The sequence below is a fragment of the Hibiscus syriacus genome, unplaced genomic scaffold (genome assembly GCF_006381635.1).
Source record: "Hibiscus syriacus cultivar Baekdansim isolate YM2019G1 unplaced genomic scaffold, ASM638163v2 tig00110183_pilon, whole genome shotgun sequence".
Classification (NCBI taxonomy): domain Eukaryota; kingdom Viridiplantae; phylum Streptophyta; class Magnoliopsida; order Malvales; family Malvaceae; genus Hibiscus; species Hibiscus syriacus.
The window spans coordinates 255,512-268,652 of record NW_024062614.1 but is presented as its reverse complement, the minus strand read 5'-3'; the positions used below and the strand labels follow the sequence as shown (position 1 = coordinate 268,652).

Below are 13,141 nucleotides of genomic sequence, written 5' to 3'. Positions count from 1 at the left end.
ATTATTTATTTTCAAATTGCTCGCGAGCTTTTAGAATTGAGTATCAAATAGCTCGTTTCGGCTTGTTAAGAACTCGAGTTGAGTCCATTCAAATCGAGTATTTATCGAGTTTTAATCAAGTCAATCTCAAATACCTCACTATCTATCTTATCTCATTTACAACCCTACCTTCGTTATTATTAACCACTTTTCACTTTCCTAATTACTTAAAGTTAATTACAAAAATAATGAACTTTTTATCAAAAATAATAATAAAGATTAAACACAAGACTTAAGTAACGAGCCACAACTGAGTCCCTTAATTCAAACTAAGCAATGGCCTGGAGATTAGAGTTTTTTGTTTCGGACCAAACAGACGAAATTCATGCAATTTTAACCCAATACCTAATGTTGGGCTAACTATTTACCCCAGCACAGCACAAAGCAAGTTTATTTAAGGGTTTACGATATTTGTCAGCACAAAACAATTTTCTCTATAGATCTACTATATTTGTTACAATAATTTTTAACTTGTCAAGTTGAATAGATGAATTTCAATAAAAATTATTTTTTATTCAAACTTTTTACCTCAATATAATAAAATTTAATAAAAAAGTTGTATTTTTTTGAAACTCATCACCTCGACTTGATAAGTTTGAATAAAAATATATATTATTTGAGTAAATTTGTCATCTCAACGTGAAGAATTTCTTAAGCAAATACCGTAGATCCCAAAACTAACTTCTATATTTCCTATTGGGTTAATTAATAAAAGGGTAAAGTATACAAATTTTAGTTTTATAAAATTTCCTTTCTTTTTACTTTCACTTTTCTTTACTTTTAAATGCTAAGTATGGTTTCTACCATGCTTAGCTAAGTTTTTTATAAGTCAAAGGCTGAAGCGATGACTAAATTCCAATCGTGAGAATTGAAAAACACCTTATACCCTTTAGATTACATTTTCAATTTTCTGAAACCAAGAATTGGCAATCAGCCATCCTTTTATAATAAAAAACGTTTTCCTTTCAAAATGTGCACGTTAGATTGATTACGATTTCAATTAATAGTTGGGAGGAATGATCGCTTGTAGCACATTAGACTTCCTTGAACATACTTAGTGACAATCCGTTAAGGGAAACTGAAATCGGGTTCAATTCTCATCGAGACTCTATGATCCAAGTCGAGTTTTTCCAAAAATAAAACGAAGTTGGTATTAACAATCAATTATCGCAGTTAGTCTATATAAGGACTAGGATCCAAAGATTAATTTTGGATGATCGGTTCACTTGAGAGAAAAATAAGTTACAGGGGTTGGGCCTTGTAGACTGTAATCGACATGAATCTGAAGCTAAGATCCTATTTAATGATCTATGGATTTGAGACAAACCTAAAGCCTGAGGTTGATTTTATTTCGTAGAATTTTCATTTTACTTTCTTTAAAATTTCTTTCTTTATTACCTTTAGATTATATTTACTTTCTTTATAAACTATCAAAAAATCTCCCCCATTATTTATTTATTTTGCAATTTTTGGTCATATAAGAAATTAATAACTAAATTGTCAGCAACTTCTTTAGTCCATACAGATCGACCCTTATTCTCCCTATTACAATTTTCTATTTTCTTTTTTTCACTGAGATTAAGGATAAATTATTTAACATAGAAACGACGTGTGTCAATTACCTTATGAGTTTGTGATCACATTTTTATTGAATTTAGGGTGCATGATAGTAAAAATGGCATGATTAGTATTTTTCTTTAAAATTTTTGCTTAATGTTCCATAAATCCATTGGTTGATATGTTTCTTGGTTTGATACACAATACACTTTTTGTAATATTTGAGCCTAAACGAGCACACTTTTCTTTCTTACTCATTTGTTTGATTGAGTGTGTAGGATTAATTTTGACATTCTAGAACTTGTGATTAAATGCATAGCGAGACACATGTTGAACTTAATGCTTTAAGATGATTAAGGCACTTAGGATTAACTCACTTCTCTACCCAAATTTCCTACCCATTTATATCCATTAGGAGACCAACTTTGTGCCTTTATCCTTTCTTTGTTTTCACCACATTATAAAACTCAAAGCCTTTTAATTTTTATTTTACCCTCTCTTGTTACCCTTGTCAAGACAGGAGATAGATTTCTTCCATGAATGAAAAATCAAGAGAAGATAGAAGAATCATTCAAAAAATTAAAAAAAATATGGTTCGAATAAAGTGTTCAAGCATAAAAAATAAGAAGAAGAAAAGAAAACAACAAAGAAAATCAAAAAAGGGAGAAATTTGATTGTTTGATTACGCTTCTTCGAGTGTGTTTACTTTGTTGAATTCGTGACTTGAACTCATATATTTTTCATCTATTTTCTTGACGTTTAAACCCAATTTTTTCAGCCTTATCCCTACCTTAACCTAAGCCCTGTTACAACCTGATCAAAGACCTTTTGATTAAATACATCTTGTTCATTCTAGTGATGGAGACTTGATTTTCTTGCAAGCCTATGGTAATGTCTTTATTAATCTTGGCTTTAAGCGATTTCTTTTACCCTAAACACTCTGAGCGATAATGAGTGAATCCTTGCTACTTTCTTAATTGTCACCTTGTTTCCGATAATTGATGTAATCATTGACTCGTTTGGTATCCTTGATATATTGTGAGATGAAAGATTGATAATTTGAGATTTTAATAATTGATTAAGGCATGCTTGAGGAGAAGCATTGAATAAGTGAGGGGGAATTTGATGAATGTCTTATTTAGTTAATATTTTGTTATTAATTAATATGTTTTATCTCTTAATACTGCTAATTTGGGTTATTTATGTTATATTCTGTGCAAGATTCTATTTTTCAGAAAATAACAATTAAAGAATGAATTAAAGCATATTCATCATATTTTCTGGGAGTAGTGGGCTCCAACTTTAATTAAAAGACCAAGTTAGACGCCAACTTCAATTAAATAATCTAGTCAACAATATCAAAGGAGAAATACCGGGTGAACTGCAATTCTTTAGGAATTAAAAGTTGTAATTAAATTCAAACATTTGAGATTCTATTATTTAATTAATTAGGATTCTAGTTTGCTTAGGATTTTAATTATTTATTATTAGGACTTTTAGTTTACTATTAATTAGTAATTAAGTGTTTTAATATTATTAAGAGTTAGTATTTTATTTTCATTAGGTTATCTCAAAGCTATAAATACCCTTTAGGGGTGAAGCTTGGGGAGAGGTCAGATATTCAGTTCAATAATGATTTTAGTTTTGGTTTTATTTTAGGGTTTTCAGTTTAATAAAAGTAATTTTCTTTTTCATCTTATTTCTTTCCATACACCATGTATGGTCTCTGTTATGTTTGGCTAAACTTTTATTTAACTGATAACTAAGCGAAGTCTCAATCCGTTTTGTGAGAATTGAAAAAGCACTTCACATCTTTATATTCTTTCTTGATTTTCGATAAACAAGGGAAGGCAATCAGCATTTTCTTTAAACATCTCAACACTTTCAATTCAAAGTGTGTGCATTGGTTTGATCAAAGTTTTTATCTATAATCGGGGAGGAGAGTCGGCTTGTAACAAATTCAATTCCCTAAGAACAAACTTAGCAGTGGTCCGCCAAGGGAAACCAAGATCAGGTTCGATTCTCATTGAGACACCATAATCCGAGCACGGGCTTTTCTAGTTTATAAACCAGCATTGGCGTTAACATCGATAGACTTTGTTAATCCAAACAAGGGCTAAATTCCAAGGATTGACTTTGGCAAATTATTTCACCAAAGAAATAGTAAGTTACAATGGTTGGGTCTTGTAGACTATAACATGCAAGTATCTGAATTAAAATTTATTTAAGTGATCGAGACGAATTGAGGCAAAGTAAAGCTGGAGGCTATCTCTCATCTTAACTAATTCCCTACAATGTAATTTTATTACTTTTATTGCTTTTAGTTTAGTTTTATTTAGTTTACTTGATTATTCTAAACTCTCCATCTTTTTAATCTTTTTGTTTTACATATTTCTTAATTCAAGAACAAATCAAATCAGAATTAGAAATTTATGAATCATGTGGACTGACACCTTCCTTCCTTATATTACATTTAAAGCATAATTATCTGAGAAAAAAAGGATTAATTATTTGACAATTACGTCGCTTACAACAAGTGATAGAAAGGCCAATAAATTGTGATCATCATAGGAAAGATACATTGTGAAGGTACTTCAAAGATTTAATATAGACAAAGCTAAAGCGGTGGATACTCCCTTTGCTATGCACTTTAGATTTAGTGTTAAGCAGTCCTTTCACAGAAAAGGATAAGGAAGAGATGCAGAAAGTTCCTTACTCTTCAGCCATGGGTAGTTTGATGTATGTGATGATAGCACGAGACCAGACTTAGCTTACACTATATAGTTAGTCGGTTTCTTTCTAATCCAGGAAAAAACATTGAAATGCAGTGAAGTGGATTATAAGATATCTTCGTGGCACTTCCAACATGCAACTTTGTTTCGGCAATGAGAAACATGTTCTTGTTGGATATATAGATTCAAACATGGTTGGAGATATTAACTTGAGGAGATCTACTTTAGGCTACTTGATCACTTATGTAGAGGGAGTTGTGGCATGACAATCTAGGTTGCAAAAATGTGTTGCATTGTCCACCATCGAATCATAGTTCATTGCAGCTACTGAAGAGTGCAAGGAGATGCTTTGGATGAAGAAGTTTGTGTATGAACTTAGTTTTACTCCAGAAATTTATGTCTTGTATTGTGATAACCATAGCGCGATTCATGTTGGTAAGAACTCAACTTTTCATGCTAGATCTAAGCATATTGAAGTGAGATACCACTGGATACAAGATGTTATTGAAGCTAACTTGTTAGAGCTTGAGAAGATGCACACCGATAATAATGGTGTTGATATGTTGACAAACATCTTACCAAGAGGAAAGTTTGAAGCATATTGTTTGACTTACTGCATGGAGACATTCCCCACATAGTTGGAGGGGTGATTTGTTAGGTGTAGGTCCCACTATATGAGAAACCCATCACTAGAAAATGAGTAACCAGAAAATAGGCTATAACTTAAAATGGGCAACTAGAAAATGGGTTGCAATTTAAAAATAGATTGTAACTTAAAAATAGGTTACAACTTAAAAATAGGTTGCAACTTAAAAATAGGTTGCAACTTAAAATGGAGTGCAACTTAAAAATAGGTTGCTTATTTTGTTTCCTTTTTCGTAAAAAGGTTCTGCCACTTTTATTACCATTTTTTTACTTTGGAAAAAAGAGTTATACTTTTGTCTTGTTTGTAAAAAAGGCGTGGACAACAAAATAAAATTAGATTTGAAAAAGTGTGAGCTTCACGTTTGAGAGAAACAAAGGGGGAGAAAAACAGTCTTTGAAGCTTTGGTGCAACAGTGATCAACTTTTTGATTGGAGGTCCATTTTTGGTTTAATTGAGTTGATTTTTGGATAGTAGCTAGGAGACAAAGTGTTTTTGACTTTGTACGGTCGGATTTTTCATCCGAGGCTTTTATTTTTGAAATATCTATTTTTCAACAGGTTGTGTTTTTGGTGATGTTCTCCCATTTTCTCTTTTTTTGCTAAAGATTACTAGTTGTTAGCCTTCTTGGAATTATAAGCTTGTAGTAGCTTGATTTTGTGATCTTGTAGTTGAACATTTGTTAATAGTGGACCTTTTGATTAGACTCTAAAGTCCCTTGATTTTTACCTTTGATTTAAAGGTTTTTACTTTTGATATAAAAGGGTTTTCCACGTAAAAATATCAATGTCTTGATTTACTATTTTTGTAGTTGCATGGTTGACGTTGTGGTTGATTACCATTGCTAGAGAATATATATTGTACTATTGTGCTTGCCATAATTTTTTACTGGAGTTATAGAGAGAGAAAGAACACCGATTATACTTGCGCTTTGTCTAGGTTGTTCGGTTTCTTCCCAGCAATTAATCAATAATTTTTTAATCAAAATTTTTAATGGTACGTGTAATCTCTAATTTACCCACCGATTCAATTTGGCGAGCAAAGACAAGTATACAACCGACCAATTTGGTCTGATTCTAAGAAGCATGGTAGTAATAAAATGCATATAATATTTGAATAGCATGTAACACTTTCTTTGGCTATAGGATCTATAGTTTAACCAATAATATAAATCGGAAACATCACATGATTGTTTGGCTTTAGGATGTGTAGTTTAACCAATAAGATAGAAAGGAAGAGAGTAATTATTAATAAACAAAATCAATAAAGAGAAGGTTGATGGCTTGAAGTCATATTCAAGCCAGAAGACTGCTTGACTTTGCCAAGTATCATTAACAACATTACAACCTTAGTCCATAAGGTAAGGAAGTAAAAAGAGTCGATCGAACGATAACGCAAGGAGACAACAAAAATAGTAAACATTGTTTTTTATTCCTGTTAGTGTTCTACCAAATGGATAAATGAGAACTCTATATACGACCGAGACTTCGTCGGTTTTCCTTTATTAGGATTACCAATGACAATAGTCGATTCATCCAAGAAGGTTGAGAAACAATGTTGCAGTTCCCAATCATCAAGGCAAAATCCTTAAAAATAGGCATCATCATAATCCTCCTCGGCGTTGAGCTTTGCCAGTTCATCCGCTCGTTGTATCCTCTCTCTCCTATTCACGCTTTCTTCCTCCTTGGGCCAGTATGGTGAAAAATACTCGGCTTCAACTGCTTTATTGTACATGTTAAGGAAGAAAGCAATCCTGGACTGGAAGGCAGTTGTAGGCTTATTTGTCGAATAAATGTCACCAATCTCTCTCGACACCATCCAACCGTTTGCATGATCCAATGTAGCATCTACTGCACCATCACGGATGGCCTTTGCTACAATGCTTTCGACATCTGCAACTGGAGTTTCAGAATTCAACCTCAATTTTTCAGCAACGTCGGCAAGTGAAATGCATGAATAAGAGGTACTGATGTTGCGTAACCCAGCCCTGATGACAATATTTTGCAGGCGGACTATAAGGTTTTGGGTCTTGTCAGTACTGAAGGTGCTTGAAAACTTCTCTGCAATACTCTGAAACAGCTCCAAGTCACCAATCCGTACAGCCTGAAAAGTTTTGCCAAGACATTATACCTTCTCTTTGAAATTAAAAAAAAAAAGTTAACAATTTACCATAAAAAAAAACAAGATGAGCAGCACCAAATTCAATATACATTTATAGGTAATCAAGATAAATGTCAAAAGAATTTTGTTTTCTCCTTTAATAAGGATTCATCATAAACAAACCACACTTACATTTGTCAACTCAAAATATGGTCTCAAAGCCTTCTCCATTCCTTTCTGCACAAAGATTGACCTCTCAGGTATTTCCCCCAACAGCAGACGGACTAATATAGCCCATTTGTTACACTGAATTCTGAAACCCCGGGCTGTAACAGGGGCTTTATGAGAAGCCTCAAGCAAACTCTCTTTTGCATCGGTATACTCTAACTTAATTGTTCTAATCTTCCCCAAGTAGAAGAGATATCGACAAAACTGCAGAACAGAAGATATACCATCAATCATACCTTGAATATACAATTTCCCAATTTTAGGACATTAGATTCACCGAAAATTAGGAGATATTTAATAATATCAAGATATTTGCATGTTCATAACCAATGGAAAATCACTGTGTTGGTTCGCTCATCCAAATAAAGACTAAAGGTAAACTGTACTGATTTTCCAGCAAGAGAATAGTAACAGATGAAAAAGTGAGAAAGAATGATTATTGCAAAATCAACCTTGAGCCTGATGCTCAAGTTAAACAAGAAAAAGATCAAGACAACATCTACCTGTTGGTTCGAGTGCACTTCAAATCTTGGTGCCTTAGATCTAAACATGTCAGCCTGATCATAGAGGTTATAATGAAGATAGTTACGCAACAACAAGTTTATAAGTGTTTCCTGCAGTATGCCAGAATATTATGCATTAGCTCTAAATATCTCTTACCCAAAACAATCTCTATATTGATTGACGACAACCTGGCTGAGCTCTTCATGGCATCGTGTAGCAGTACAATACAAGGCAAGGAGATCTCTGCAAGTAGAAGTTCCAAGAACAATTAGAGAAATGATTGAACTCTTATGTTCCACTACATTTCTTAAGTTGTTTTTTAACATATGTCTATACATGAAAGCACACAAACATAACAGGAACCATAGAAGAGACAGTCAGCTATTAATATCTTACTCGCGAATTTCGGCAAGATCACCAGTGAGCTCATAGCTATACGAGTAATAGAAATATAGTCTAGATGCTAGGATATCTATATTTCTTCTGTTTAGGCTCTTGAGCCGGTTAATACACGCTAAGGAACAAGCTTTAGCCTCCTGAAAGAGAACAGGGCAAGAGAATCTCTGCGGGTTAACAAGTGGATTTGGCCATAAAGGAAAAGAGAATACAAATTCAGAAAACAAGTCTAACCTCATTGAATTTCTTATGGTCAATAAGAAAAAAGAGAACGAGCAAAGAGCAAAAAATCTCAAGTTCTGGCACCAAATTTTCTGTTGGAGGCTGATCTGCAGATATTACACAACTGGAGTCCGAGTCATGCCATTCTTCCTGCAATCATTTATTTAATTCACATACAGTTCTAGGAAAACAAACTTCCAATAATCCGAGTTGATATTGAAGAAACTAGAACATACATCTGATGCACAGAAATCATAACTTTACATTAAAGATATTGTCATTTGAAAGGTCAAACCAACCTAAAGATGCCCCATAGAATCATTGTTCAATATCACATAGAAGTTTTGTACAGCCTAGTTCACTTGTTTGAGAAAACGCCAATATCTATAATTCCATATAAAAGCGTAGTAGTTTGCAATAGTTAAAGAATTCAAGAACACAAGTATTTCAATAATTTCAATAAAATAGCCTTGCACTGAGCTCATTATGTTACTAAACCACCGAATTAAGTAAACTGAGAGACTAACAATCAAGAATGACGTGATCTTGAATTATCCACCAAAAAGGCAAGCTAAAGCTTTAATTTAGCTACAAAGAAGAGAAAAAAAGCCAAAAAGAAGTCGAGGAATTGTACCACAGGAAGAAATGAGGACAATCTGGAAAAAGCTTCAGACTCAGGCAGTAACGCGTAACGAAGAAATGCATAGAGCAGAGGTGCCGTGAACGTCCGCCTCAGCCTGTACGTGATGCGATCGATACGGGCTATGCGGCGAACCTCATCAGTGTCGGAATCATTCAAAATAAGAAAAACAAGATCCACCAAATCTACGTTACGAAACAGAATTAAAGAAATGAAAACGAAGTTAAATAAAAGGAAAAATGAATCCTAGCAATTGAAGAAGATAGTTACGGCAATTAGTGGAGTCATCGGAAACGTAATCGGCTGAGTTAATGTCTTCCATCACTGCATCTTGACTCATCTTTACTGAAAGTTCTGTGAATGTTACGGACGAAATTAGTAAGAAGTTCTAGAAATAAGAAGCTTTCAGAGAATTTGCATTATGTTCTTTCCTCACCGTCAACATGCAATATATATGTGTTTCGGAATTCCCGGTTCCAGCTAGCAACCCCAAGAAAATTAATAATAACAGAAATAACAATAATATAACTAACATAGGATGATTGATCCAACTAACCTTAACACATTTTATATAAATTCTATTTTAAGAGATAAATTCTTAAAATTGAAAAAAAATAAAGATGGAGTCCGGATTCTGGCACAAAAGAAATAAAATATAATTAATAATAGAAAACAAAAATAGTAAAACTAAAATAAATTAAAATTTGAAGTTATAAATAGATATTTATCTCTATATATATTCTTTTAATGATAAAAAATTACAGGTGCAATGGATCTGTAAAACTAATAATTATGCACTGGTTCAAGTAGTAAGCTACTTGATTTCACTTAAGCAGATCTCGAGTTCGGATCCTTGTGAATGTAAAAAATCCCCATTAGGAGATTCACTCACTAAAATCAGAAGAGAATCCCCATTGAGATATTCACCCACCAAAATCATATGTACGACCCGAATCGATCCATATTAATTAAGAAAGACAATAAAAAAAATAGCATAGCTTCTTTCTTGGTGATAGAAACATATTATTAATAAAAATTATAATTTTTATTATAAATTTAAACTTTTTAGAAGAATGTGATATCTCCACTCTCGATTATAAAACTATCCAAAATGTGAAGCTTCACGTCGTTCTCGTTCGGTCCGTATCATCGGATAATCGTAAAGAGAACGTGACCGCCGAGATGTTGATCGAGAAAGTAAATTAAATTTGGAATATGATGAAGCCAAAGAGCCCTGTCGTCCGGAATCGGGAGTTGCTTTTGTAATTGGTTCTCTTCTAAAATCTCTTGCATATCTCACAATTTCTCTTTTTAAATTCTTTTATTCTCACTTGGCGTCAATGTTTAATTTTTTTTTTTTAATTTATCTGTACTACGACTTGCATTCGTATGTTGATTCCATCTATGACTTCTCTGTTGCTGCTACGAGCCACAGAAGGAAGAACTGCATTGCTGTCTCGGCCATTAGAAGACAACACAGTATGTCAAAACTATTAAACTCGCACCTCAGAAAGACCATTGCCTAATTATTGGGGTAAACCACCCAATAGTTACCCAACTTTTAAGCGCTATTAGTTTGGTCATAAAAATTATTTTAATTGTGTCATTTAAATTTTTAAATGTTTTAAGGTTTAATTTGATATTTAAACTTTTGGGTAAACTATATCAATGACCACCCAACTATATCACCTTTTCAGTTTGACCATCATTTTTGAATTTGTGTCAATCATGTCCCCTAATTATTTAAATGCATTCAATCAGGTAACTAGCTCGTGTTGACGTAGTATTTAATAAAATTAGTATAATTACACATTTAATCCTTGATATTTATATATTTTATTAATTTGGTCATAATTTTAATTAAATTTAATAAAATTTAATCTCCAATTAGATGGTGACAATTTTTCACAATTAATTGAAATATATTTTATTAATTTTAATTATTTATTTTATTTTATTTTGTGTCCAATCATATGGTGACTCGTATCACAACTTTTTTGTGTATTTTTTTTGTACTTTTTATGCAAAGTATTGTAAACAACTTACACACGGATTAAGTTTCAAGTTGAGACAATCAGAAATAAGAAAAATATTGAGAGGAAATAAAGCTTCTATAGGGGCTCGAAATTGGACCCACAAAAACATTTAAGTATTTTTCTACCATTGAACCAACACTAATACTCGGTCCATATCTCACAACACATTATATTTATTTTGTATTATAATAAAAAATAAAATAAATCTAACTTTTGATTTTTTTAGAGGTCATAATATCTCCAAAATTGTTTAAACAAATTTAATTAATGATTTATAAATATGTACATTTCATATGTTTTAAACTAATATAAGTTTTAAAATAAAAAATGTAATGTTTTAAAATTAAGGGTTAACTATACGGATGATCGTTTATGTTTGTGTTTTATCCACTTTTGGTTACTGATTTCAAAAAACATAAGATATGATAACTTTTGTTTTTATTTAATTAAGATGTGGTCACCCCGAGTTACTGCCATTAACAACAATTAAGTATTTTGATATAATACACATTTGGTCACTACTATTTATATATTCTCTCAATTTAGTTATACTTTTAATAAATTAAAATAAACTTAATCCTCCAATCGAATGATACCACATTCATGCCACATGTCACCTTTCGATTGGAGGACTAAATTTATTTTAATTTAATATATTTATTTCCACCAATCAAAGAGTGACATGTGTCACCCTTTGGTTGAAAGAAAACAAAGGAAAGCAAATTGGGACAAAAAAGATTCAAACCTTGTTCACTTAAGAAACAAACATGTATCTAACCATTAAGCCAATGCCATTGCTTGGTCTAAAGTAGACAACATGGTGTATATATTTTATATATATCGACTTAAAAAATATTTTTATATAACTTATTAAATATATTTTATTATTAACTTAATTTAAAAATATTTTATTTTCAAGTTCATTTAAAAATATATATTTTATGTTAAACTTTATTTAAAAAGTATGACTATATTGAGAGAAAATGTAAATAACATATACTAAATGTGTGATTATACCAACTATTACGTCACATATTTTGTTAATTGTTAAAAGTAGTTGACCCGTGATTACTACATCTTAATTAAATAAAAAGGAAAATGACTATATCTTATGTTTTTTTGAAATCAATGACCAAAAGTAGACAAAACACAAATATAAGTGATCATCCGTGTAGTTAACTCTAAAATTAATTTCATCAAAAATTGAATTCAAAATTTAAACTCTATTTATTTTATAGAATCAAAGTATAATTTTAATTTTTTAACATAATTAATTATATTAAAAAATAATTTAATTGCCTTAATGTTAGTTTCTTTTTTCTCTATCAACAGTAATAACATATTATATAAAAAATGTTGTAAAAGTATACCAAGTGGACTGCTTAGTCCAATGGCTTAGGCGTGCACAAGTGGGCCAAAGGTTTGATCTTGATCCCCTTCAGTTGCAAATAAGCTATTTCCAATGTTTCCATTAAATTGGAGATTAAATTTTATTAAATTACATTAAAATTATAACTAAATTAATTATATTAAAATTTTATTAAATTATATTAAAATTATGATCACGTAAGAACTTTCATTATGCCTGATTAAATGTATTTAAATAGTTAGGTGATCTAATTGACAAGAATTCAAAAATAATATTTTAAATAAAAAGAGACTATAATTAGGTGATCGCTGATATAGTTTATCATAAACTTTTTTACTAATTAGATATGTGAACTTGAATTTTGTTACATAACGCAACTTGGTTTAAATTGGTTAAAAACATAAGTACTAGTTTTAATCAATAAATCAAAGTCATGTACTAATTCAAATCATAACACTTAAAAGTTTTGATGGTGATGCAATGTGTTCAAATTCAGGATATAATTTTTCAATGGTTCAGTGAATCGACAAAATGGTGAAGTTAAGAGGAATGTTTAATTCCTCCCCTTTTGAGTAAATACTATTTTTAAACCCTTAAACTCAATTTAAAAGAAATTAAGTCCAATCTAAAGAGCTCAATTGAAACTTCTCTCACAAAATTCATGTTCGATTCAAA

At 31.4% G+C, this 13,141-nt stretch overlaps 1 protein-coding gene across 1 annotated transcript; it reads right to left on the bottom strand.

Moving 5' to 3' along the window:
- Positions 1 to 6,558: 6,558 nt before the first annotated feature.
- On the bottom strand, positions 6,559 to 9,401 carry LOC120217090 (26S proteasome non-ATPase regulatory subunit 3 homolog A-like). Its single transcript, XM_039214300.1, has 8 exons — positions 9,332 to 9,401; positions 9,056 to 9,246; positions 8,434 to 8,571; positions 8,200 to 8,336; positions 7,992 to 8,046; positions 7,803 to 7,913; positions 7,264 to 7,503; positions 6,559 to 7,074 (listed from the first exon to the last, which is right to left on the bottom strand). The coding sequence occupies exons 1-8, from the start codon at positions 9,399 to 9,401 to the stop codon at positions 6,559 to 6,561; spliced, it is 1,458 nt and encodes a 485-aa protein (XP_039070231.1).
- Between the last annotated feature and the right edge of the window lie 3,740 nt (positions 9,402 to 13,141).

Excerpts from the sequence above, each read along its gene's own strand:
- LOC120217090 (XM_039214300.1), bottom strand. The coding sequence starts at position 9,401 with ATGAGTCAAGATGCAGTGATGGAAGACATTAACTCAGCCGATTACGTT. Across the intron at positions 8,337-8,433 it reads ACCATAAGAAATTCAATGAG|GCTAAAGCTTGTTCCTTAGC; the intron begins GTTAGACTTGTT and ends CTCTTTCAGGAG. Across the intron at positions 8,047-8,199 it reads GATCTTGCCGAAATTCGCGA|AGATCTCCTTGCCTTGTATT; the intron begins GTAAGATATTAA and ends TTCTACTTGCAG.